Raw genomic sequence first — 27,216 nt, 5'->3', positions numbered from 1 at the left:
GCCTATAGTAGTACACTGGAGCTGAGTGGGAGAGAAGATGTATTGTGATAAGAAAATGCCTCCAGATGGTAAATCGAGTCCATAAGAATAAATGAAGAGAACCATAAGTAATAAATAAGTTTAATACACAAAAGCTACAAGTACATCATTGCTCTTCTTTTACCAACTTCTTTAATAGACATACATTATATAACGTAAGAATTATAACAAAATCTTGTTTAGTTTGTAGTATTTACAGATGTAATGTGTATTACAATTGTACCTCAAAAAAGGGTGAGGTGGATATAGAGGTATGTAGAAATAATGTTTTTATATATAACTACAGCTAAGTTGGTATGAATCTAAATCTGATCCTGATAATTTAAGATGTATAAAGTAAGCCAAAGATCAATCACTATGGACTCTGAGAAACAAACTGAGGGTTTTAAAGGGGAGTTGGTGGGGGGGATGGGTTAGCCCGGTGATGGGTATTAAGGAGGGCACGTATTGCATGGAGCACTGGGTGTTATACGAAAACAATGAATCATGGAACACTACATCAAAAACTAATGATGTACGGTACGGTGACTAACATAACATAATAAAATAAAATAAAGTTAAAAAACTAAGGAAATAGCTAAAACATATATAGTGAAAAAATCATTAAAGAAATATAAATGCTACATATGAAAATATTAACTATTTTGCAAAAGAGAGCAGTAAGGAGGGATAGAGGAATGATAAAAAGATATGAGAAACATAGAAAAAAGTAAAATTGCAAGTAAAAATCCAAGTATATCAGTAACATTAAATATGAATGGATTAAACAATCCAATCCTAAAGTAGAGATTGTCAGACTTGATAAAGAACAAGATCTATGTCTATGCTGTACACAGGGGTCATACTTCAGATTCAAAGATAAAAACGGATTAAAAATAGAAGGGTAGGAAAATAAATATAATTCCAACAAAAATCCACAAAAAATGCCATACTAAAGTCATCATACTAATATTAGACAAAATAGTCTTTAAAGCAAAAAAAAAAGTTATTAAGAGATAAAGATGGACATTTTATAATGAAAAACTGTCAATCCAAGATATAGCAATTATATAAACATATGCACCTAATGACAGAATTCCAAAATACATGTAAGAGAAACTGACAGAAATAAAGGGAGAAAAAGACAATTCAATGACAATGGTTGGAAACTTCAGTACATCATTTTAATAGTGAATAGAACACCTAGGCAAAATAATAACTAAAAAATAAAGATTCAAACAACAGCATAAACCAACTAGATCTAACAAACATGTCCAGAGCAATCCAATCATCAAAAGCAGAATAAACATTCTTCTCAACTGACCATAAAACATTCTTCAAGAAAAACTAAGCCATAAAATGAACCAGAATATATATAAAATGATAGAAATAATACAAAGCATATGCTTTCTCCAATCACAATTGAGTGGATTTCATAAATAAAAACAGAAAGTAGTAAGGGAAACTCACAACTATGTTGGAAATTAACAAACCCCCAAATTACTATCTGTCAAAGAAAAAATCAAAAAGGAAATTAGAAAGTATACTGAAATAACTGAAAATTAAGACCCAACTTACTAAAACTCATGGGAGGCAACTAAAGCAGTGCTTGGGAGCCAATGTACTCATATATGACCAAAGAAAAGATATTTTGAGTCAATAATGGAATATTCCACCTTAAGACACTTGAAAAAAGAAGAGAAAACTGATCTAAAGCAAGTAGAGGAAGGATTAGAACAGAAAGAAATGAAACAGAGAATAGAAAAACAAAAGAGAAAATCAATGAAGCCAAAAGCAGGTTCTTTGAAAAGATCAACAAAACTGACAAACATTAGGTAAATTGACCAAGAAATAAAGAGAGAAGACTCAAATTGCTAAAATCTGAAATGAAAGATGGGACATTACTACAGACCTTACAGAAATTAAACAGTTTTAAAGGAATTATATGAACAATTGTACACCACTAAATTAGATAATTTAGATGACATGGATAAATTCATAAAACACCTAAAATACCAAAACTGATTCAAGAACAAAAATGTGAATGAATCTGAAACAACTGAAGAGATTGAATTAGTAATTTAAAAGTTCACACCAAGAATAGTCCAGGTCCAGAACTTTGCTGATGTATTAGCAAACATTTGAATGTTTGGCAGGGATTTAAAGGATCTCTAAATATCACACCAGTAGGTGTTTAAGAGAGGAATGTAGGATCCAGAAGACCGAGGAAGGGAGGCTAGGGACTCCAGAGTCTGGGAAAAGAAGGGAATGGAAAAGTAACGGCTGAGGTTCCTGGGTCTGAATAATATAGCCAATGAGGTGCAACTGCAGGATCAGAAAAGATACATGAATTTGAACAGAGGTCATATTTTAGGAAAAGGAAAACCAGAGATAGGTGTGATAGGTCATGGGCCAGACAATCAACCGCCACCACTACCACTAAAGTCCACATCAACCCAATTATAAAAACCCATTCTATCCCTGTTTCTAGAGGTGCAGCAGTGACAGCAGAAAGCAGTGTGTTAAACTTGTTTGTTTGTGTCACAGGAACTAGGAAAGGGAAGTCCATGTTCAAGTCCAACTCAGGAAAATAAATAAGTAAAGATTCTGATAAGTGGATTTATGAATGGAAAAAATCATTGGAGTTTCTGGGCAAGTAATTACCAGACACTGGAAATGTAAATTTGCACTCTTTTGGAGTGCACCCACTCTATGACCCAATTATTTTATTCCTGTATATATACTAGAGAAGGTTTTCCAACAGTGGAACCATCCTTTGATGGTTTAGAAGTTAGTGGGTGAGAATAGCATTTATTTATGAGACTGATACATGCCCATTGTGCTAGGAAGGCACTTGAACTAGCATCTACTTAATGGGTTCATAGAGTGCTGCTGTCCAGTGTTTAAATGAACTACTCCATGATATTTCTGCCATTGCATCCATTTTGTGTGGCCAAGGGGCATGCTGGGACCTCAGACTGACATTAGTCCTTCCCTAGATAACGGTCTACAGAGTCACAAAGCCTAAGTCCTAATGTCATCGTCCCCGGCAGCCCATGTGAGCAACAGCTCCCTTGCCTGCCAAAACTTTCACCTCGTAGATCTCTTAGATAAGCCCCCCGTGGACCATACCAAAACTCCACTCTTTTTGGTTTGAATTGACCCACTTGGCTTTAGCTTCGGAACTTCAAACACATCTGGGGTGGGTGGGTGGGACCCTAATGAAGACACGTACTCCGGGTTCTGCTGAACTTGCTCTGCTTGCACGCTGTTTTGACCTCGCCTTGAGACTCCTTGAAGCATGAGGTATAGGTCCTCCAACCTGTGAGTAATGAACTTCTGTAAATAAACTTCACTTTCCAGTGTGGTCTTTTGTTGAACGTTAGCTCACCATCCCAAACGCCAGGATCTACTTTAAATAGTATTAGTTTAACAAAGTAAAAACCGTTGCCGTATCTGCTTTTTTTTTTTTTTTTTTAAAGATTTTATTTATTTGAGAGCGAGAAGGAGAGAGAGAGAGCATGAGACGGGGGAAGGCTCCCCACTGAACAAGGAGCCCGATGCGGGACTCGATCCCGGGACTCCAGGATCATGACCTGAGCCGAAGGCAGTCGCTTAACCAACTGAGCCACCCAGGCGCCCCGCCGTATCTGCTTTTAAAGTTCTATAATAAATGCAGACATTGTGATATTTCACTTCATGCTTTAGTATGCAAGTGGAAAAAAACCCGAGTGTATTCTACAACCACACTACCATTATTACAACTAACAATTAAAGCTGACATTTCAGGCGATGGAATGTTTCCTGCATATTAGAATTTTCCCAATTACAATGTCTCTTTCATTTGGTGAAATCAATATTTCATAACGAACCAGAAGTCCCCGTTACTGTCACGTGGGTAGAGACCAACTCTCACCTATCACAGCCCGCTCCAGGGCAGCTGGACACATCGCCACCCACGGCTCCTAAGGACTGAGCGCAGAGGCTTGTGGGAAATGTAGTCTCCCGCTACAATGCGAATTCCACAGGAATTCCCCCACAGGACTCTGGGAGTCTTCCGGGTTCCTTCTGCGCACGGGCGGACCCGCCCCCTCTTCCGCCCGGAAGTTTCGCTCCCTGCTCTTCTCCCTCAGCTGCTGCCACTGCAGATGGTGGGTTGGTTTCTGTGTCCCTGGAGGTTGGTGCGAAGGTGGAACGGGAGCCCTGCGACCCGCGGGGACTCGGCGGGGGCGGGACCTGACGTGCAGGTGCGACCCACGGACCGGGGCTTGGTGCGCGGGGCGAGGGGCGCTGGCAGGGCCGACTCGGGCTGTGCTTGCAGGGGTTGCTTCGCTGGGAGAAGGCACGCTGTGGAAGAGCCGGCGTGTGCTTCGGGGAGCTTGGCGAAGCGGGCGGTGGAGTGCAAGATGACAGCGAGGGCGGGGGTGGGTCTGCAGACGGTCCGCGTCCACGTTCCAGCTCTGCCGCTGCAGCATCCTGGGCCGCGCCGGGAAGCTTTAGGACGTTCCTTTTGCTCGCCTCTGATGCGGGCGTCTTGGTGAATAGTGAAGTGGCCCCGATTCCCTAGAAATCATTGTGAAGGGCGTGCGCGCCCGGGTCTTACTGGGAGGCAGTTGTATCTGCGGGGTTTCTTGGAGTCTCCTCAGCAGGCCAAGTGTCAGGTCCCCTCCTCCACTATGCAGCCTGCCGAGCACTTGCGTTTATAGAAGTTGATGGAAGACCTAGTTTCCAGGGACCGCTAGTTCTAGGAGAGATGGTTCGGCCCCGGACGACAGTCTTGTCTTCTTTGGAAGAAGGTAGCTGTTAGGAAGGACGAAGGGGAGGCGCCCCGTGAACGGGAACACGACTACCCCTGTGACCTGAACCCTTCCACTCGCGCTTCAGAGCAGAGGCAGAAGAGTCCTAGAAAGGAGAAGACCCCAATTTTGCATGGCCAAGCAGTTATTGATGCTTCTGCCCGGAGTGAACAAGATTTGGGGGATACCACCTCCCCCAGAAGTTACCAGGGACTGCGTGTTATTGGAAGGTTGGGCCTGCTTTCAGGAGACCTGAGCCAGGCTGAGACGGGTGGGCAAAGGCCCCCGAAATGTCACTCATCCGAGGGGTCTGAGGTGGAGGGATAACCTGCTGCAACTGAGAGAAGCCACCTGCCCGTGCTTGCGAAACACTCCCCTTGCTTTATTCTCCGCTCATTGTTGCTGTTACCTGAACTCTCTCCGCTTACGCAGCTAGAGATGTGCTGATGCTCCCTTTGTCTTGAATGTTCTTCCTGATGGCTCAGGCAGGGTTTGCCAGGGCATCTCTGCCTTATAAGAAGGATGGGGGAAAAATGGATTTGAGGACATAAGTGGTCTGCCAGGCTCACATGATTTGCATACATCAGGCATCCTGGCTTTTGGATAGTGTTATCTCTTTTGCCACAATTAAGCGACAACACGTTTGTTTCTGATACCATTTTTGATAAATGCAGTCAACTTAAAACAACCATTTCTTAGAAGAACTTGCCTTAAACATGCTTATCCCATTTTCCCTGATGCTTTCTCTGTCTTATGTCTTATGCTCAAGGCATTTATAGTACAGGTGTTTCCCACTCAATGCCTGTAATCTGGTCTGTGAAAATAAAAAATTCTACAGTACAATGCCAGGAGCCTGTTTTTCCATTTTTCATTGTGCAAAATGGGAAAATTAGACTACATCACATTTCTTCTCTAAACCATTTTTTTAGAATGTAAATAAAACACAGCATGTGCCCAACTGTAATCAACAGACTCATATAATGAAGTAAAGGTGTTAAGACATAGTCTTCTGAAAGGCAGACAGTTTTGTGTGATTCCCGTGGTCTCTCTTCCAGCAGACTCACTGAAATCCATCGAGTGGGCATTCTTTATGCTCTTCAAAAGTTCTGTATGTGGTTGTCAAGTTCTACTGATGGTACTTGGTGTGTTATTCAAGACTTTCTCCCCCATGTAATTTTGTTAAAAACATACTGAGTTTAGGGGTTTAAATGTATCACTTTAGCATTTGCTAGGTAACAGGCCAACCACATTTAATGACTTTATTTTTTTAAAAAGATTCTAATTAATTTATTTATTTGTCAGAGAGAAAGCACAAGCAGGGGGAGCAGCAGGCAGAGGGAGAAGCCCAATGTGGGACTCGATCCCAGGACCCTGGGATCATGACCTGAGCCGAAGGCAGAGACTTAATCAACTGAGCCACCCAGGCGTCCCACATTTAATGACTTTAAACAAGGGTCATTTTATTTTTTTTGAAGTCCTATGGCCCAGCACTTGGGGCTAGGTTTACTTGATCAGTTCCTGTGCTAGTGTTGCCTGGTTCACAATAGAGGCCATAATCATCTGGTGCCATGACTAAGGTTGGTTGGTTGAAGAGGACTTCATTTACTTTTTTGGTGGTTGGTGCTGGCTCTTGGCTGAGCTGTGTGTCCTTATCAGGCTAGCCCCTGGCCTCTTCACAAGATGTTAGTGGAAAAGTACTCTTCATCCTGTGTCTGGGTTGTATGTGCTGAGTTCCTTTTGACGAAAGCAGATCAAGTGGCAAAGCTCACGTCAGTTTTGGAGGAAATGAATACAGGGAAGCAAGTCATTGAGAACCATTACTGGAACAGTGCACAACAACAAAATGTACCATGTACCTTATGAGCATAAGACATAAGACAGAGAAAGTCATTAAATGTTTTCCTATAAAGTCATTGCCCAAAAATGTTGGTTGCAGGATATATACGTTCTGTGAAGATGGGGTATTTAAACCACAGGTGTCCTCATGGAGACACTACTGTGAAACCCTGCGTGTATGTCTCTATTAATAGGAACATAGTTAATCATTATTTAAATAAGCATCTTCAAAATCTTAAATTGATTCTTACTATTAACTGTTGATAAGTCAGTAGGAAATAGGTGTTTTGATTAACTAAAGATAAACTGTATATGTAAATTAATGGGCTTGTGGGTACTCCTTCAATAGGGTCTTTCCTGCCCTTTCTCAAGGTGTAAAATATTCTTGTCCCACAGAAGGTGCTCTCTCTCTCTCTCAATTGTCTTTTCCAGCTAATGTGTAAAGCACTTCAGACAAGAGAATCCAGGATCTGGGAGCAAGCCACAGCAGTCCTGTCATGACCCTAGTCCATTCACCTTCTCTCCCAGCTATCTTTCCAGAGTCCTCTGAGTTTCCAAGAGCCGTGGAAGATGAATACATCTCTGGTGAGTTGTTTGTTTGTTTATCCCTCAGCTTGTTTTACATGGGCCTTCATAAGCTTGATGAGGAAGGGCTCATACTTTAAAATAGAAAAATAGAAATAAGTAAAATGCAGCTTTAGGGAGATATACATAGACCTGATAAAGGTGGCATGTAGATATGGGCAGGTTTTATGACCGTAGAGTCATCCAAGGTGAGTGCAGATTGGTCTCTGGTGTTTCTGATGCCATGGCAAAAAGACACACATAGTTGCTACCTGTTCAGAAAGGACCCTTAGAAGAGGCGTGCCACATTCTCTTGGGACGTGAAAATTGATGTAGTGGACAGTGTTTTGCTACCAGTCTGGAAATCAACACTTTCAGCACTCTGCAGTGGTGATGGTTACCTAAAACACAACTTGCTTAATAAGCTTTGCTAAAATAGTGTCCCAGACAGCTTTCGGAGGGCCCTACTCAATCCACGGCCCTACTCAATCCATGATCCAAGGCCCTATTTGATCCAAACCTTGGGATGTCTGTAGGACTGAATGGACTGCAGGTCTTTAAATAACTCTCCATGGGCGCCTGGGTGGCTCAGTCGTTAAGCGTCTGCCTTCGGCTCAGGTCATGATCCCAGGGTTCTGGGATCGAGCCCTGCATCGGGCTCCCTGCACAGTGGAGAGAGAGCCTGCGTCTCCCTCTCCCTCTGCAGCTCCCCCTACTTGTTCTCCCTCCCTCTCTCTCTGTCAAATAAATAAAATATTAAAATAAATAAATAAATAACATGTTTCTCTCAGCCAGTCTGTCTGTGTAGGTTGTGCATCCGACTGTTCAAAGTTGTATTTTCTGACAAATAGTTCTACGACTCGTTTGCACCTTAACCTACTCAGTGTTGTCTTAATTCATGTTTTCTAAGTGGAGAAATAACCTACAACCTACATATCAACCTACATTATAGTTTGATTCAATGACTGTGCTGTAGGCTTTTCCTTACTTGAATCTTCTGCTGTAGTAAAACTACTGTCCAGGATCTTCTCCTGGACATTCTTGTCTGTTAGCTTCTATGGTGGCCTCCCTGGTGATTTCTCTTTGTTTCCTCTCCTGAACGTAGCTCATCCAAATGTTCAAATCTGGGCCCCATTTTCATACCAAATGGTTTTTCTTGAATTGTTTGGCCCTCTGTGGTTTGACAGTCTTGACAATTCCTCTCTCCAGCTTGGACCTCTTCCCGAGCCTTTCGACCACAGGTTCCACTCCCTGGTGAATGCTTCTTTTGTAGCCATCCAGAAGACACCTCAAACTGAGCGAGTCCTATGTGAAAAGCACATCTTCCTTTCTTCCCTCATGTATGATACTTCTTCCATTTATCCAGTGACTCAAATGGGATTTCTCCTGGCTCCCTCCCTCCCTCTCAGGTATAATCTCATTTAATATGAAGTCCTCCTACTTTTGTTTGTTCTTTTAATTTTATCTAATATCTGCATCGGTGCTCACAAGTACAGTAACTTTCTGTTTTACATTGGTATTATCATTCTCGGCCACACCTGAAGAACGATGTGTTTGCTTGTTGATCAGGTTCAGTCCCTCTTGAGCTGTGGTACTAGGCACATGTGTGGTGGCAGCTTGAAGAGTCCAGCTGGAGAAAAGCATTAAGGAATTAGATATATTTGAACAAGGTTCAAGATGAAGGTAGGCAAAAGTATAAAAGCAAGGAGCACAGATTTTGATAATTTTTATCTTTTTATTTGTATAAAATTTTCAGTGATTTTATTTATAGTTTTTATTATCATAGAAATATAAATTGCTAGTTCAAAAATGACCTGTCATGTGTTCAACCCTGTTAAAGAATATTTAATTTTCTGCTGTTTCTGCTAATCTCTTGAAATGAGTAGGGAGAAATGGATGTATGCATCAACATAAGTCATTTTGGACTAGAAATTGGTGAAAAGTTGGTTAACTTCAAAATTTTGATAAAATATACATAACCACAAATCGGCCATTCTGACTTTTTTTTTTAAATTTTATTTTATTATGTTAGTCAGCATACAATACATCATTAGTTTTTGATGTAGTGATCCACGATTCATTGTTTTCATTCTGACCATTTTTAAGAGTACAGTTCAATTTCATTAGTTATCTTCATATTGTTGGGCAGATCTCCAGAAATTTTTCATCTTTCCCAAATGTTGCTCTACTCATTAAATACCAACAACCTATCCCCTCTAACTCAGCCTTTGGCAACCATGGTTTTATTTTCTGTGTCCATGAATTGAGCCTCGCAAGGTGAAGCTATGCAGTATTCATCTTCCTGCGACTGATTATTTTACTTAACATGTTGTCTTCAAGGTTCAGTTGTGTCATAGCATGTTGTGGTTGTAACTTATATTTGTTACTCCCATGAAGTTGAATTTAATTACTCTTGACTCTCAAAGCATTTCTCATATTTTTTTCTGTAAGAACTGGAAGAGACAACTTTTTTAGCCTTAATAACAGATAAAATGGGAAATACTTAGAAAGTTTTTCAGTCCTACAGGTTCCTGGATTTCTAGTATTTCTCACTTTTCTTTCATCCCTGTAAACTGGACTGTTTATTTCCCCCTGAGCTCATCACTTTCCTATAGTACTTTACTAAAGGCAGTGACTAGTAGCTGATATTTACTACTAATAATGTTTTCCCACCTCTTTTTCTAAAGCTTTAAGCCCATGAGGTAAACATTATGTGACTTAGTACATACCGCTCATGTTACTTCGGTAACGCTGCGTACGTAAGTACCGGTTATTGTAAGTAACACTGTGATCTATCGTTTAGCCCCTGGTAGCAGGGGCTAAACCAGTTTCTTTGCCCTGTTGTTGGTGGTATTTGTTTCTGTCTGGTTATGGTGCCCATTCATTATCAATTAGGCCCACAAGAAAGGTTTCTTTCTTATTTGTACTACCTATTCATCATGGGTTGGCTTTGTTTTTTCTCCTTTCTGCTTTATTCAGTGTTCCAGACAGAGGAATTGTGTTTTTTTTTTTCTTGTTGTTGTTTTGTTTTTAAACTGTAACATTGTTGGTCCTCTAACAGAGGGAGAATATGGGGATCTATGCATGGCTCCTACAGCTTCTACTTAGAAGTGACATGTGTCATGTCCATTCACGTATTATCGGTTAAGGCAAGATAAATGGAGGAACACAGATCTGCTTATGTGAGTTCCACCTCAAAGGCATGTTAATCCTTTTGCAGAGAAGGGCACCACAGGGAGTGCTATGGATTAAATTATATACCCCCAGAATTTATATGCTGAAGGCCAGCCCTAACTGTCAATGTGACTGTATTTGGAGATCAAGCCTTTAGAAAGTAATTATTCTTAAATGAAGTCTGAAAGGTGGGGTCCTAATCTGATAGGATTGGTGGCCTTATGAGAAGAGGAAGAGGAGGGATCTTTACCTTCCCACCATGAGAAGACACAGCAAGAGGGTGACCATCTGTAAGCCAGGAAGATAGTCTGCACTGGGAACGGAATTGACTGACACTTTGATCTTAGACATCCCAGCCTACAGAAATCTGAGAAAAGAAATTTTCTTTTTAATCCATTCAGTGTAGGGTATTTGTTATGGCAGCCAGAGCTGACTAATAAGGAAGGGACACTAAAGTTTGGTGATCAGAAGCATAACATACCATACTCTTTTTATTCTTGCCCAATTTTCTTTCTTTCTTTTTTTTTTAAGATTGAGAGAAAGAGAGCAGGAGCAGGGGAGCAGAGGGAGAAGGAGGCCCCCTGCTGAGCAGGGAGCACGACGTGGGGCTCGATCCTGGGACCCTGGGATCATGACCTGAGCTGAAAGCAGACACTTAACGGACTGAGCCACCCAGGCACTTTCTCTTTTTTTAAATTAAATTCAGTAGCCAACATATAATATGTCATTAGTTTTTGATTTGGTGTTCAATGATAAATGGTTGAGTATAACACCCAGTGCTCATCACACCTCCTTAATGCCCACCACCCAGTAACCCCATCCCCTTCCCACCTCCCTTTCTGCAACCCTCTGTTTCCTGGAGTCAGGAGTTTTTCATGGTTTGTGTCCCTCTCTGATTTCTTCCCATTCAGTTTTCCCTCCCTTCCCCTATGATCCTCTGTACTATTCTTATATTCCACATATGAATGAGTGAAACCATATAATTGTCTTTCTCTGCTTCACTTATTTCACTTAGCATAATACCCTCCAGTTCCATCCACGTTGATGTAAATGGCAGATATTCATCCTTTCTAATGGCTGAATAATATTCCATTGTATATATGAAACACATCTTCTTTATCCCTTCATCTGTTGAAGGACATCTTGACTCCTTCCACAGTTCGGCTATTGTGGACATTGCTGCTATGAACATTGGGGTGCATGTGCCCCTTCTTTTCACTACATCTGTATATTTGGGGTAAATACCTAGTAGTGCAATTGCTGGGTCATAGGGTAGTGCTGTTTTTAACATCTTGAGGAACCTCCATACTGTTTTCCAGAGTGGCTGCACCAACTTGCATTCCTACCAACAGTATAAGAGGGTTCCCCTTTCTCCGCATCCTCGCCAACATTTGTTGTTCCCCATCTTGTTAATTTTAGCCATTCTAACTGGTGTAAGGTGGTATCTCATTGTGGTTTTGAGTTGTATTTCCCTGATGGCAAGTGATGTGGAGCACTTTTTCATGTGTCTCTTGGCCATTTGTATGTCTTTTTTGGAGAAGTGTCTGTTCATGTCTTCTGCCCATTTTTTGAGTGGGTTATTTGTTTTTTGAGTGCTGAGTTTGAGAAGTTCTTTATAGATATTGGGTATCAGCCCTTTATCTGTAATGTCACTTGCAAATATCTTCTCCCATTCCATGGGTTGCCTCTTAGTTTTGTTGGCTGTTTCCTTTGCTGTGCAGAAGATTTTTATCTTGATGAAGTCCCAAAAGTTCATTTTCGCTTTTGTTTCGCTTGCTTTTGGAGACATGTCTTGCAAGAAGTTGCTGCAGCCAATGTCGAAGAGGTTACTGCCTATGTTCTCCTCTAGGATTTTGATGGATTCTCACATTGAGATCTTTCATCCATTTTGAATTTATCTTTGTGTATGGTTCATTCTTCTATATGTAGCTGTGCAATTTTCCCAGCACCACTTGTTGAGGAGGCTGTCTTTTTTCTTTTTCTTTTTCTTTTTTTTTTTTTTGAGGCTGTCTTTTTTCCATTGGAAATTTTTTCCTGATTTATCAAAGATTAGTTGACCACAGAGTCGAGGGTCCATTTCTGGAGTCTCTGTTCTATTGGTCTACGTGTCTGTTTTTGTGCCAATACCATGCTGTCTTGGTGATCACAGCTTAGTAATATAGCTTGAAGTCAGGCAATGTGATGCCCCCATCTTTATTTTTCTTTTTCATCATTCCCTTGGCGATTTGGGGTCTATTCTGGTTCCATACAAATTTTAGGATTGTTTGTTCCAGCTCTTTGAAAAATGCCAATGGTATTTTAATAGGGATGGCATTGAAAGTGTAAATTGCTCTGGGCAGGATATTTTTGCAATGTTTATTCTTCTAATCCATGAACATGGAAAGGTTTTCCAACTTTTTTGTCTTCCTCAATTTCTTCATAAGTGTTCTGTAGTTTCTAGAGTATAGATCCTTTACCTCTTTGGTTAATTTATTCCTAGGTATCTTTTGGTTTTTGTTGCTATTGTGAATGGAATTGATTCCTTAATTTGTCTTTCTACAGTTACATTGCTGGTGTATAGAAAAGCAGTTTATTTCTGTGCATTGATTTTGTATCCTACCACATTGCTGAATTGCTATGAGTTCTAGTAATTTGGGGGTGGAGTCTTTCGGGTTTTCCACATAAAGTATCATGTCATCAGTGAACAGAGAGAGTTTGACTTCTTCTTTGCCAGTTTGAATACCTTTTATTTCTTTTTGTTGTCTGATTGCTGAAGCTAGGACTTCCACTACTATGTTGAACAATAGGGGTGAAAGTGGGCATCCCTTTCATGTTCTTGACCTTAAGGGAAAAGCTCTCAGTTTTTCCCCATTGAGAATGATATCTGCTGTGGGCTTTTCATAGATGGCTTTTATGATATTGAGGTATGTTCCTTCTATCCCTACACTGTGGAGAGTTTTAGTCAGGAAAGGATGCTGTATTTTGTCAAATGCTTTTTCTGCATCTATTGAGACAATCATAAGGTTCTTGTCTTTTGTTTTATTAATGTGATCTATCACATTGATACGTGGATGTTGAACTAACCTTGCAGCCCAGGAATAAATCCCACCTGGATGTGGTGAATAATCCTTTTAATGTACTGTTGGATCCTATTTGCTGGTATCTTGTTGAGTATTCTGGCATCCATGTTCGTCAGGAATATTGGTCCGTAATTCTCCTTTTTGATGGTGTCTTTCTCTGGTTTTGGGATCAAGGTAATGCTGGCCTCATAGAAAGAGTTTGGAAGTTTTCCTTCCATTTCTATATTTTGAAACAGTTTCATAGGTATTATTTCTTCTTTAAATGTTTGGTAGAATTCCTGTGGGAAGCCATGTGGCCCTGGACTCCTGTTTGTTGGAAGATTTTTGATTATGCTTCAGTTTCTTTCCTGGTTATGGGTCTGTTCAGATTTTCTGTTTTTTCCTGTTTCAGTCTTGGTAGTTTATAAGTTTCCAGGAATGCATCCTTTCCTTCCAGATTGCCTAATTTGTTGGCATATAATTGCTCCTAACACATTCTTAAAATTGTCTGATTTCCTTGCTGTTGGTCATGATCTCTCACTTTTCATTCATGATTTTATTAATTTGGGTCCTTACTCTTTTCTTTTGGATAATTCTGGCCAGAGGTTTATCAATCTTATTAATTCTTTCAAGGAACTATCTTCTAGTTTCATTGATGTGTTCTACTTCTGGTTTCTATTTTGTTGATTTCTGCTCTGATCTTTATTATATCTCTTCTCCTGCTTGGTTTAGGCTTTATTTGCTGTTCTTCAGGTCCTTTAGGTGTAAGGTTAACTTGTGTATTTGAGATTTCATTTTATTTGAGAGAGGTTTGTGTTGCAATGTACTTCCCTCTTAGGACCGCCTTTGCTGTATCCCAAAGGTTTTGAACCGATGTGTTTTTATTCTCATTAGTTTCCATGAGTTTTTTAAATTCTTTGATTTCCTGATTGACCCATTCATTGTTTATCAGGATGCTCTTTAACCTCTAAGTGTTTGATTTCCTTACAACTTTCTTCTTGTGATTGAGTTTCAGTTTCAAAGCACTGTGGTCTGAAAACATGCAGGGAATACTCAGTCTTTTGGTATCGGTTGAGACCTGATTTGTGACCTAGTATGTGATGTATTCTGGAGAAAGTTCTATGTGCACTTGAGAAGAATGAGTATTCTCTTGTTTTAGGATGGAATGTTCTGTATATATCTGTGAAGTCCATCTGGTCCAGTGTGTCATTCAAAGCTCTTGTTTCTTTATTGATCTTTTGCTTAGATGATTTGTCCATTGCTGTGAGTGGGGTGTTGATGTCTCCTACTATTAATGTATTATCAATATGTTTGTTTATTTTGGTTATTAATTGGTTTATATAATTGGCTGCTCCCTTCTTGGGACTTAGATATTTCCAGTTGTTTGATCTTCTTGTTGGATAGACCCTTTAAATATGATATAGTGTCCCTCTTCATCACCTACTACTACATCTTCGGTTTAAAATCTAATTTGTCGGGGCGCCTGGGTGGCTCAGTCGTTAAGCGTCTGCCTTCGGCTCAGGTCACGATCCCAGAGTCCTGGGATCGAGTCCCACATCGGGCTCCCTGCTCCGCGGGAAGCCTGCTTCTCCCTCTGCCGCTCCCTGCCACTCTGCTTGCTTGTGATTCCTCTCTCTCTCTCTGTGTCAAATAAATAAATAAAATCTTTAAAAAAAAAAAAAAATAAAAAAAAATAAAATAAAATCTAATTTGTCTGATAGGAGAATTGCTACCCCAGCTTTCTTTTAAGGTCTGTTAGTTTGGTAAATGGTTTTCCATGCCCTCACTTTCAGTCTGGAGGTGTCTTTAGGTCTAAAAGGAGACTCTTTTAGACAGTATATGGATGGTTTTTGCTTTTTTATTCAATCTGATACCCTTGTCTTTTGATTGGAACATTTAGCCCATTTATATTTAGAGTAACTATTGAAAAATATGAATTTAGTGCCATTGTATTGCCTGTAAAGTCCCTGTTTCTGTAGAGTGTCTCTGTTACTTTCTGGTCTATGGTACTCTTGGGGTCTCTCTTCACTTACAGGATCCCCCTTAATATTTCTTGCAGGGGTGGCTTGGTGGTCACATAATCTTTTAGTTTCTGTTTGTCCTGGAAGCTCTTTATCTCTCCTTACATTCTGAATGACAGCCTTGCTAGATAATGAATTCTTGGCTGCATGTTCTTCTCATTTAGTACCCTGAATATCTCATGCCAGCACTTTCTGGCTTGCCAGGTTTCTGTGGATAGGTCTGATGTTATTCTGATGTTCCTCCCCCCATATGTAAGGAACCTCCTCTCCCTAGCTGCTCACAGGATAGCTTCTTTTTTTCTAGGATATGCAAGCTTCACTATTACATGTTGGGGTGTTGATCTATTTTTATTGATTTTGGAAGAGGTTCTCTCTGCCTCTTGGATATGAATACTTGTTTCCTTCCCCAGATTAGGGTAGTTCCCAGCTATGATTTGCTTAAATATACCTTCTGTTCCTCTTTCTCTTCCCTCCCTCTCAGGCACCGCAGTAATTCTGAGATTGGTTTGTTTCAGGGCATCATTAATTGCTCAAAGCCTTTCTTCATGGGCTCTGAGTTGTCTTTCTCTCTTTTCCTCAACTCCCTTCCTTTCCATCAGCCTGTCTTCTAGATGACTTAGTCTCTCTTCTGCCTCATTTACCCTAGCTGTTTGAGCAACCAATTTAGACTGCATATTACTCATAGCATTTTTAAGTGTGGCCCAATTAGATCTCATTTCTGCACTTAGAGATTCTGTACTGTCATTTGTGCTTTTTTCAAGCCTAGCTATTAACTTTATAATTGCTATCCTGAATTCCATCTCTGACATCTTATATCCATATCAATTAGCTCTGTGGCAGAGAACATTGCCTCTGGTTCTTTCTTTTGTTGTGAATTCCTATTTCTAGTCATTTTGTCCAGAGAAGGCTGGGTGAGTGAATGAACAGAGTCCAAAATAACAACCGTGATCCAAGCAAAATACACCCTAGAAAAATCCAAAGTGGTCAGAAGCCACCACGGAAAAGCAAACAAAACCAAAATGAAACAAAACAATAAAAAAGGGGTGGGGAGAGAGTGTAAACTTGCAGGGTGGACAAAGCAGGGTGATCTACTTGTTCCTGATCGAATTTTGGTCTGTGTGTTAGAAGACACTACATCTCAAAATTGCAGAGAAAGCAAAACTTATATATATGTGTGTGTGTGTGTGTGTGTGTGTGTATACATGTACATATATATTTATATAATGAAATAAAATTGAAATTATATAATTAGATGAAATTGAGTGAAAAAAGGACTAAAATGAAGCATATGTCTGTAAAATGTAGATGTAAAAAATACAAGTTAAAAAGTGACTTAAGAACATAAGTTGGTAAAACAAGAAGGTAGTTGAAATGGAAAAAAGTTAAGAAAAAAAAGAAATGGAAAATGTTAGACTGAAAGATAAATGAATCATGAGAAAACACCTGTAGTGCAATATACTATTTTCCCCTGCTGCTGGAGTTTTACAGTCTTGTGGGATCCATAAAATTGTAGTCCATGTGTTCTTCCAGTCTGTCTTCTGGGGGAGGGGCCTGCTGTGCTGCTTCTCAGGTTTCTTTGTTTGAGTGGAGTTGCCCCACCTCTTGTCAAATTCTTGCCAAATTTTCTATATGAACTTTTAAATTATCTTTTGTGTATCTAAGAATGTGTTATTAGGATAAATTATATTAATTTACTGATTTTGGGAGAATTGATGTTTTTGATGTAGATCCTTCCTATTCATGAATATGGTATGTTTTTTCCTTTGTTAGTTCTTTTTGTATCCTTCATATTTTTTCCCCTGCCATGGTTTGGTATGTTTTCTGTTAATGTGTTGATATGTATTCTGCTTTTTGTTGTTGTTGTTGTTATAGTTTGAATGGTTTTTGTATATGAACTTGATGTATATGCTTTTACATATTTTTTATAGTCTGGTAATTTATAAAATTTTCTTACAGAAAATTCTTTTTTGTATAGAATATGTCATAGGATTCTTGGGTTTTCTAGGTAAAAAATATATGTAAATCATGACCATTTTCACTATATTTTATCTCTATTTAATTGCGTTAATATGTGTTATCACTTGTAGATTTTTGAATAACTGTGGTTGTAGTGCATCCTTATATGCCAGTGGTTCCTCATTAAGTGTGATGCTGGCGGGCGCCTGGGTGGCTCAGTTGGTTAAGCGACTGCCTTCAGCTCAGGTCATGATCCTGGAGTCCCCGGATCGAGTCCCACATCGGGCTCCCTGCTCAGCAGGGGGTCTGCTTCTCCCTCTGACCCTCTTCCCTCTTGTGCTCTCTGTCTCTCATTCTCTCTCTCTCAAATAAAAATAAATAAAGTCTTTAAAAAAAAAAAAAAGTGTGATGCTGGCTTTGGGGTAAGACATTTACATTGTATCATTTTAAGGATGCATCCTCTAAATCCTCTTTTGTTGATGGTTATTACAAATGGGAGGTTATTTTGTAGATACCTGCTCAATGTTTATTTAAATGACCATAGGGCTTTTCAGGAATATGACTATGATGACATGTTTTAATAGATTTCTTAATATGGGGGTTATTTCTATTCCTAGACTAATCTTTAGAAATTCTTTCTCTGTGTCATGGTCTCTTTCTGTGTCAGTAAATATTGGTATTTCCTAAAGCATGGTACCTGTTCCTTTTCTCCTTTCAATCTCTTAGGTTTCTCTTTGAGCTCTTTCATTCACTTGGTGGCTTCAGTCAGCTACTGCTAAAATTCTGCAGCTTCCCAAATCTTTATCTTCAACTTAGATTTGTCCTGAGCTCTAGATCATATAACCAGTTGCCATTTTGACATCCCTACATACCTGACCACAGAAACTTCAAGCATGCTGTGTCCAAGATCTGTGTCTTTTGTGCCCAGTGCACTCTTGTGTCCTCTTTTCCAATTTCACCTTACAGTACCTGTATCTATCTAGCCAGTTGTACAGACAGCCTGGTAGGAAAACTCCTCCTTCATCCTTCTCAGAGCAAAGTAGTGCCAGATTCTGTTCCTGCTTTTTCTTTTCTTTTTTCTTTTTGGGATTAGTTCCCTATTCTGTAATCTAATTGCTCTATATCCTTTCACCTCAGGTTTGTCCCCTCTGACTCTCTCTTAAGCTCTCCCCATTTTCCTTATAGGGGATGACTATTAAAATGCAAATCTGGTCACATAATTTACCTCTTTTTATGGGCCCCTCACTATTTACACCCTGTGGCGTAGGAAGTGGGCGGTGCTTACCCTGGGGTAGATATAAGCAACCCTTTGGGATATATGGAGGAAATACTGGGATGCCTTTTACATGCTTTTAATTTGTAAAAACAAAAGACAATCTGAGTACATCACACTTGTTCTTTTGGAGTTCGGTCAAATATTTAACTGCAGAACCACTATAATCAGTTCCTTAAATACCTTTACTGCCTTTATCTCTCACCACAGCCCAGGACCAGTCACTTCGACATGGCATTGTTTGTGCTTCCGTTAATGTAGAATGTGTTTGTCTTGCTCTCGTGACTTCTGCTATAGCCTCATATTTGTGAGAACATGGGGTTCACATGGAACAGCTGACATGTTTGGCTCTTTAGTGAAGTGTAACTGGATAGTACAAAGGACAGCTGTTTTCTCCTTTATTACTCTAGTCTACGTTAAACGTGTGTTTAACCTGGTTTATCTAGTGCAGTATTTCAAGTATGTCTTTATTTTTTATTTATTTTAAATTTTATTTATTTATTTGAGAGAGAGAATGAGAGAGAGAGAGCACATGAGAGGGGGGAGGGTCAGAGGGAGAAGCAGACTCCCCGCGGAGCAGGGAGCCCGATGCAGGACTCGATCCCGGGACTCCAGGATCATGACCTGAGCCAAAGGCAGTCGCTTAACCAACTGAGCCACCCAGGCGCCCTCAAGTATGTCTTTATACATATGCCTCCATTACCAGATCATACATGCTGAGGAGCAGAATTTTATTTGTCTTTCCATCTCTAGCAACAAGGACAGTTCAAGGTATAAGAGAAACTTTATAATAGTATTTTTAGGAACAAATGAATTAACGCAGAGGTAGGAAATTTTTACTGTGGTATCTCTTTACCCCACAGTATAGAGTACAAACCATGGTGTATTTTGTACAAGACAAAACACACAAAAAAGAATGAACTCTTAGATTTTCTGTTCTGATCCAGACTGATGCCTTGAATTGAGGCACGTGTCATTACAGGAGTTGGTGTCATTTGAGGACGTGGCTGTGAACTTCTCCTGGGAGGAGTGGCAGGACCTGGATGATGCTCAGCGGACCCTGTACAGGGTTGTGATGCTGGAGACGTACAGTAGCCTGGTGTCATTGGGTGAGTGAAAGTGTCCTAGTAAGTGTAAGCAGTTTTTTCTTCATTGGCAAATGTGCAACTGTTTATGAAGTTAAATGCTACTTAGGTTTAAGATTCGAGGGCTGGAAGAGTGTTAGTGTTCACCCCTCTAATCAGAGGTTCACATTGGCCCTTCATTGTACAGTTCTTGCAGCTGTGCTCTTGTCGTTCTTCACATTCCCTGAAACTTAAGCTGTTTGTTAAAAGTCCCACTTTATTTCTGATCAACAGGGCACTGCATTACCAAACCTGAGGTGATTGTCAAGTTGGAGCAAGGAGCAGAGCCATGGACTGTAGAGGAAGCCCCAACCCAGAGCCTCCCAGGTCAGTCCATGCATACTGGGCAGGGGTCTGGGAAGAGGAGAGCACAGCAGATGTTGGCCGTGCTGGGCTGTTTTCTCCAGTGCTTTTCCCAGGTCCAGACCTTAGGACAGTGAGTCTGCATGTGTCAGACTCATGCATTCTTCACTCTCAAAATATGGCTCTCACACACAAATATCCCCTTCTTTTTTTAATCACCCTCTATTTTCTTAGACTTACCCAAAATCCAATACCTAGCTGCATCTCTTGGCATTTTTTTTTTTTTTTTGGTTAGTTACTTTCTCTAGATTCTTAATGTTTTCTTTTTGTCCATTTTCAAGGACTGTTTGCTTTAAGGCATTTATTCATACATTTGTTTATTCTTTCAGTATGTTAATTGGAAAATTGTAGGCAGTGGTCATTTTCTTGTGCAGATAACAACAGTAATCAAAAAAATGTCCTTTTTATGGAACTTGAAGTTTCTTGAGAGGGAAAATGAAACAAACATATATGTTAAGTAGTGAAGTAAGAACCCTGAAGTATATTTAATGAGGACAAGAGAGAGAAAATTGTGGTGTATTATCATTTGAAGGGTTCTCAGAAGGCAGTTTTAGGGCGATTAAATATTTACATTGGTAGAGCTTAAATTGAGATGACTACTTTCCATTTCCACATGTCATATATGAGTGCATACAAAATCTAGAGCAGGGGATAGATGTCCATCACCATACTGGAGATGTAAATTGGGAAATTATTAACCCTAAACTGCCAGGATTAGAGGAGGTGGCCTCTGGAATTATTAAGAACATGAGAGAAGAAGTCCTGGTGGAAATCTCGTGAACTACGACATCAGAGATCATGAAACTGAGGAGGACCCAGCAAATCGTTCAGCATGGAAAGAGGTGGTGTGTGACATGGTATGAGAAACTAGAGATTGTGGGTCCAGGGCTAATAGGACAAAGAGTTTCAGGTTGGGGGACTCAAACTTTGGGATTGGAATCTGAAGTTAGCATGTTTACCTTCTCTTGTGGAAATCATTGTTAGAAAAGAAAAAAGAATGAGAAATGTGTGGGACTCCAGTTTCAGTGGAACTCAAAGACAACTGAAACTCTGAAGTGCAAGATAGAAGTCTTCAGAAGCAGTGAATTACCAAGTAGGGATTGTTGTATCGTGAAGTGGGGTGAGAATGCCAGGGATTTTTTTTTTTTTTTAATCTAAGTAGGAGCTAGAAAGGTTTTTCAATGATGGTGGGCATAGTCTGGGTTGTGGAACCTAAATCTTTTATTTTTTTAATTTTTAAAGTTTTTAAATTTTTTTTTATTTGAGAGAGAGTGAGAGCGAAAGCAATCACAGAGGGTGAGGGAAAAGCAGGCTCGCCGCTGAGTAGGGGGCCTGATGTAGGGCTCGATCCCAGGACCCTGGGATCATGACCTGAGCTGAAGGCAGATGCCTAACCGACTGAGCCACCCAGGCACCCACCCTAAATCTTTTAGACTAGCAGGGAGGAGTTGCACAAAGCGATGAACCAGAGTTTCCTGTACCTGTTATGGTTGTGAGAAGCCAGAGATGTAGGATTTCATTAGGAATTAGCAGAAAGCTGTCTTTGGCTAGCATGGAGAAGGAGAGAGGATGCCTTTGAGAAACTCCACAGGTGCTCATAGCCAGTCCCCAGAGAGGAGTAAAAAAATAAAGAAACGTGGGTGCAAATCCTTGTCCTAAGCAATATCCCCACTTAGGTGACAGATAAATGGTCCTCTACTGCATCCTAAAGTAGCCGATCCAGGAGGATCTTGTCATCTTCAAAGCTGAGTGATGAGAAAAGGCCAAGTACAAGGAACTCACAGTTATTAGGAGAGAAAACAGGAAACAGAACAAGAACACAAATGGCAGATGAAAGAATTCAGCCAAAATCCGTGGCTAGGGAAGAGGTGAATATTGTGACCGAATATTTCCTCATGGATCCAAAAAGGAAAAAAGAAACTTAAAAAAGCAAAACCGACAACTAAAACCATGATTTGATGTTAGAGAATCTATTAGTGTAATTTGTTATATTAATTCATTAGAAAGAAAAATCATATGTTTATCATAATCATACCCATTATTGATTCTTCACAATTCGTATCCTACTGTGATGGAAAGAAACTGCTTCATTCTTACACAAACATTCCATAAGAAATGCTTAGATGTGGTTCACAGATATGGTTACTTTGTCTCATTTTAGATGTCCAGACTGCAGATGACCTGATTGAGACCCGCCAGGAGCATCAGAGCAGACATGTGTGGCAAGTTGGATTTGCCAACAACAAAACGTCAACTAAGGAGAGAACCAACTTGGGAAAACCATTTAATTTGAGTGCAATCCACCTTTCAAACCTGATTATAAATAATGGAAACTGTTCAGGAATGAAGCCAGAGGAGTTTAATGTGTGTCAGAACATGTTTCTCCCTGGTGAGCCTGATGAGATGCATGCTGGAGAGAAGCCTGAGGACCATAATACAACTGGGAAACCCCTCAGGTATGGCGAGCATTGTAGTTTTCATCAGAAGGATCGAATTTTGCAGCCACCTTTTGAATTTGGTGGGCAAGGGAAGGGCTTCAACAAGGAGGCAACCTTCTTTACACATAGCAGTGCTCACATGGGAGAGCCTACCTATAAATATGACGAATATCAGAGAGCCTGTGACAAGTCAGCTCTCATTGCCCAAGAGAGAACTGACATAGGGGAGGATCACTGTAGATGTAAGGAATGGGAGAACACCTTTTGTGCAAAACCAACACAGTCGAATCTTCATAGAGCTGATTTCGAGGAGCAACAACGTAAACTTAATCAAAGTGGGGATAATTTCAGCAAGAAATTACACCTCACTCCACTTTCAAGAACTCAGTTAGGAGAGAAAACTTTTGAATGTGATGTATGTGGCAAAACTTTCTACAAAAAGTCTAATCTCAGTAAACATCAGAAAATACACACAGGAGAGAAACCCTATAAATGCAGTGAGTGTGAGAAAACCTTCATCAGTAAAACAGTTCTTACAATACATCGGAGAACTCATACAGGGGAGAAACCCTATGCATGTATCGAATGTGAGAAATCTTTCTGCCATAAGTCACACCTAACTGTTCATCAGAGAACCCACACAGGAGAAAAACCGTATGAATGTTATGAATGTGGGAAATCCTTTTCTGTGAAAACCAAACTCACTGTACATCTGAGAACACACACAGGAGAGAAACCCTATGAATGTAATGAGTGTAGGAAATCCTTTTACCAGAAGTCAGCCCTCACTGTACATCAAAGGATTCACAATAGAGAGACCTATCATGAATGCAATGATTGTGGTAAAACCTTCCATAAGAAGTCAATTCTCATTGCACATCAGAGAACTCACACAGGAGAGAGACCTTATGAATGTAAAGAATGTGGGAAATCCTTTGGCCATCGCCCAGCTCTTACCGTACATCAGAGAACTCACACAAGAGACAAACCTTATAAATGTAACGAATGTGGGAAATCTTTCTGTGTAAAGCCAAAGCTCACTGTGCATCTGAGACTTCACACAGGTGAGAAACCCTATGAATGTAAGGAATGTGGGAAGACTTTCTACCAGAAATCAAAACTCACTGTACATCAGAGAACTCACACAGGTGAGAAACCTTATAAATGTAATGAATGTTGGAAAACCTTTTGTGAGAAGTCAACTCTCAATAGACATCAGAAAACTCACACAGGAGAGAAACCCTATGGATGTAAAGAATGTAGGAAAACTTTCTACCAGAAGTCAGCCCTGACTGTACACCAGAGAACTCACACAGGAGAGAAACCCTATGAGTGTAATGAATGTGGGAAAACCTTCTGTCAGAAATCACACCTCAGCAAACATCAGAGAACTCACACTGGGAAGTCATGTGGGGCAGAGACTGGCTATATGTATACCAAAACTCACTTTCTCTTTGTGTTGGGCACACAGTTAGCCTGCATGTCTCAGCCTCCCTTTACTGTGGGTGGAAGCGTGTAATTGAGCTATGGCCAAGAGATCATGAACACAAATTATGAACATTATTTCCGTGTCTGGCCCCAAAAGAACGTACTTGCGTTTGCTGATTTTTCATTCCTTGTGTTCCTGAAGTGCAGATTACCCACATGTTTGTCTTTGGAGCCTTAGATGGTAACCGTGACTTAAGGCAGAAAGGATTGATTGGGGAGGGCAGAGATCTTCTAAACTCTACCGCAAAAATCTTCACTTGTACTTACCTGAGTGAGAAATATTCACTGTTGAACCCTTCTATGTGTGACCTATTTACAACACTTTGAGTCCATTATAGCCAGTTCGCTTTATGAATTTGAGATAGGCTTCTCTGAGAAGTTACCAGTCCTTGTGTAGGAGATTCACATAGGAAAGAACCTGAGTTCACCCCCAAGTCAATGGATGGGAAAAAATCAAAGAAATCATAGGAAGAAAGAAATTCAATAAATGCAGGAATGCCTTTATTGGCCAGAGACAGCTCATTGAACACTGAGAATAAAGTAAAACCTTATAAATATCTTTAATGTGTCCAAATTTTCAACAGAATGTCCAACTTTGTGTTTATCAGTGAATTTTTCATGAAGGGAAAACTATCAGGTAATGTGGATAAAAAATTTCAGATAGAAATGACAGATACTGTATTGGAGAAAAATTTTTGAAGACCATAGACCATTTGTTCTCTGCTTGGGGTGATTTTGCCTCTAAGGGGAACATTCAGCAATACTATGCCTGGTAAGTAGCACAGTGTCAATTGTGAATTTTTCTATTCAGGGTAGTTACAGGGCCCTGAAGATTCTAAGGGGTGGAGTAATAGACTCCATCTCTTGATGTAAAGGCATCTTATAAAAGAGTATGTGGGATGGGACATAGTAGTGTGGCCATCTTTGGAAAATACAGTAGGACACTATCCACTTTCTGGCCACAGAGTTCACATCACTTACACGTGCAAACTATAACACTCAAAGGATTCCAATTTATAAAGCTGTTTGGCAAAATCTAGGACCTCATCATCTATATCAGGACCAGGTGCACATAGTCTCTTTGGGCACAGTCCCTTCTGTGTGGTTGCTCTTCATCTGAAGCCATGTGACCTGAAGTGAGCACTTAGGTGCCCTGCACACAACACACAACACACAGTGTAGCATGGAGATGGGAGACTCAGTCCACTCAAAGGGGAGGGGAATTGGGAGGCACTTAGCCATCTGTGGTCCACAGAAACTCTGAAGTCTAGCAGGGCACCCCATCAGTTCCTTCATTAGGATGCCGTGGTTCTGGGAATGACTTCCAAAGACTTCTGCACTCAGTCATCTCTCTTCTACAAGACATACCCTGATTTTTTTTTTTACTAACTAGTCTCCTCAGTTGTATTTCCTGCAAAGAGGGCTCTTTTCATTTGAATTGTTTCTAAGCCTTTTATTTCAAATTGATTTAATTCCCTTTAAGAAGTTTTTGGATTTTTGATATATTAAATTATAATCCACTCCATTAGATGAAAGTCATCCCCATACTTCTTCTGGAACAGGATCCACTCTGCCTTAAGCTGAGAGTGATGTGGGGAGAATGCCCCTAAGATTTGTAAAAGCCCTATTTATCTATTGTGAGGATTTATAGGGCACACTCTTAAGAGTCTCAGGGTTAGCAACATCCTTGGTCTGAGATTTACTGAGGCTCCATTTTGCTGATAGTGTCCTGAATGTGATCTTTAGCCAAAAGTCATTTCATACTTTAGGGATCTTTTTTTTCTGGCTGGAGAAGCTGGGAAGGAGGAACAGTTTTATTTTCAAACTTAGGTAGTCCTGGCTCCTTGGTATTTTGTCTAGATTGTTATTTAAGACTGAACAGTTTCTTTTATCTCATCTGTCTCTACCTATACCTTATGGTAAGTGAGTCTTCCAGCTATAAGTTTTTTGTTTTTTGTCTTAGCTAGGAACCCACCCCCTTGGTTGCCTGACTTTGTGATGATGGGGTTATATTTCTCCTTTTCCAGCTGACACATCTTTGGGTTTCCAAGGAAAGAGCCTGGAGGGAGATTGCAAGGCTGAGCAGCAAGGATTTTCTTTCTTCTTCTTTGGCAGATATCCATGTGGTTGTGAGCAGGGGTGGGGGAAGGTTCCAGTCCTGTTTCTCTGGTCCTGTTTCGCTGTCCAGAACTTTAACATGGTGACTCATATTTGAATGCACCTGAAATGCTTCAAACACTTTACCACTAAGCATAAAAGAAGTTACCTTCTATTCCTAGATTTATTTTTTTTACGCAAATAGGTGTTGGATTTTGCCGAAGGCTTTATTCATCTGTTGAAGTAATCATAAGTCCCGTTTCTTTATTGTGAACCAGCTGAAGCTACAAAATTATTTCTAATCATGGGCTTAGCTGAACTGCTTCCATTGTCATGCAGGGGAATGTACCACTTTCCAGGAGATCCAGGAGTTATTTTGATAAGATGTTACCAGTTCATTTATGTCACAGGTCTGATTAACCCCATCTCAGAAAACTGGGAGGTTGATGCCTAGTGTGTCTAATTTTCCAGGTCATCATTTTTCCGTTCTTCCATAGAAACAGTGCTCTCCAGACTGGGGGCCTGTTTGGACCTCTCTCCATCCCACCATGTTACTGTCCTACCCGGATGTGGGAGCCTTTCAAGAGAAGGAATCTCTTTTTCTTCAACTACTGTATTTTGGCTTAGGATCACAGACTCTGACTACCCTTGCTGCCCTTAACTGGGTGAGTGCATTTATGTGCTTTGAAACATACTTCAAAAGCACACAATAGTTTTAGGTGAATGGACTCCCAGGATACTGAGGAATTCTAACATACCATGTTGTAGTGACACGTGTCTCGGTTTTATATTTTGTGCCCACAAGAGCGCAAACTACACTTGGCCTCCAATTATGTTTCTTTTTCTCAGCTAATTGGTGGGGACTGTGGGCAAGGGATTGATTGGCCGAGAACCCCAGCACCTTGCTCCTCATTTTTGGGATTTCTGGGATTCTGTATAGTGCAGGCCTGAATAAAGAATTGAAAAAATCACAGCATGGGTTTGCAGCATGTGCATCCTTCTGCCTGGAGACCCAGAACTGTGTGATAAG

General features: G+C 40.3%; 1 protein-coding gene across 5 annotated transcripts; it reads left to right on the top strand.

The window, feature by feature from the left end:
• The first annotated feature begins 4,099 nt into the window (after positions 1 to 4,099).
• Positions 4,100 to 27,159, top strand: LOC118547120 (zinc finger protein 717-like). 5 transcript variants are annotated; one of them, XM_078076922.1, is made up of 6 exons: positions 4,100 to 4,265; positions 7,083 to 7,235; positions 19,659 to 19,785; positions 20,035 to 20,127; positions 22,325 to 22,619; positions 26,658 to 27,159. In XM_078076922.1, exons 2-6 carry the CDS (start codon positions 7,221 to 7,223, stop codon positions 26,845 to 26,847), a joined length of 720 nt encoding a protein of 239 aa, XP_077933048.1. In that variant the 5' UTR covers positions 4,100 to 4,265; positions 7,083 to 7,220; the 3' UTR covers positions 26,848 to 27,159. The 5 variants fall into 5 exon arrangements, with proteins under 5 accessions (XP_077933048.1, XP_035966246.1, XP_035966243.1 ...); XM_036110353.2 differs by lacking the exon at positions 26,658 to 27,159 and having other exon boundaries at positions 4,100 to 4,169; positions 22,325 to 24,648; XM_036110350.2 differs by lacking the exon at positions 26,658 to 27,159 and having other exon boundaries at positions 22,325 to 24,648.
• Positions 27,160 to 27,216: the final 57 nt, after the last annotated feature.

This window comes from Halichoerus grypus, chromosome 7 (genome assembly GCF_964656455.1).
Source record: "Halichoerus grypus chromosome 7, mHalGry1.hap1.1, whole genome shotgun sequence".
NCBI lineage: Eukaryota > Metazoa > Chordata > Mammalia > Carnivora > Phocidae > Halichoerus > Halichoerus grypus.
Note: the sequence above shows the minus strand (reverse complement) of the source record. Positions and strands in the feature narration are given on the sequence as shown.

What these genes read in the sequence shown, in the direction of transcription:
- LOC118547120 (XM_036110353.2), top strand. An exon ending in CAGTAGCCTGGTGTCATTGG is followed by an intron (nt 19,786 to 20,034) that starts GTGAGTGAAAGT and finishes TCTGATCAACAG; the next exon opens with GGCACTGCATTACCAAACCT. An exon ending in CCCAACCCAGAGCCTCCCAG is followed by an intron (nt 20,128 to 22,324) that starts GTCAGTCCATGC and finishes GTCTCATTTTAG; the next exon opens with ATGTCCAGACTGCAGATGAC.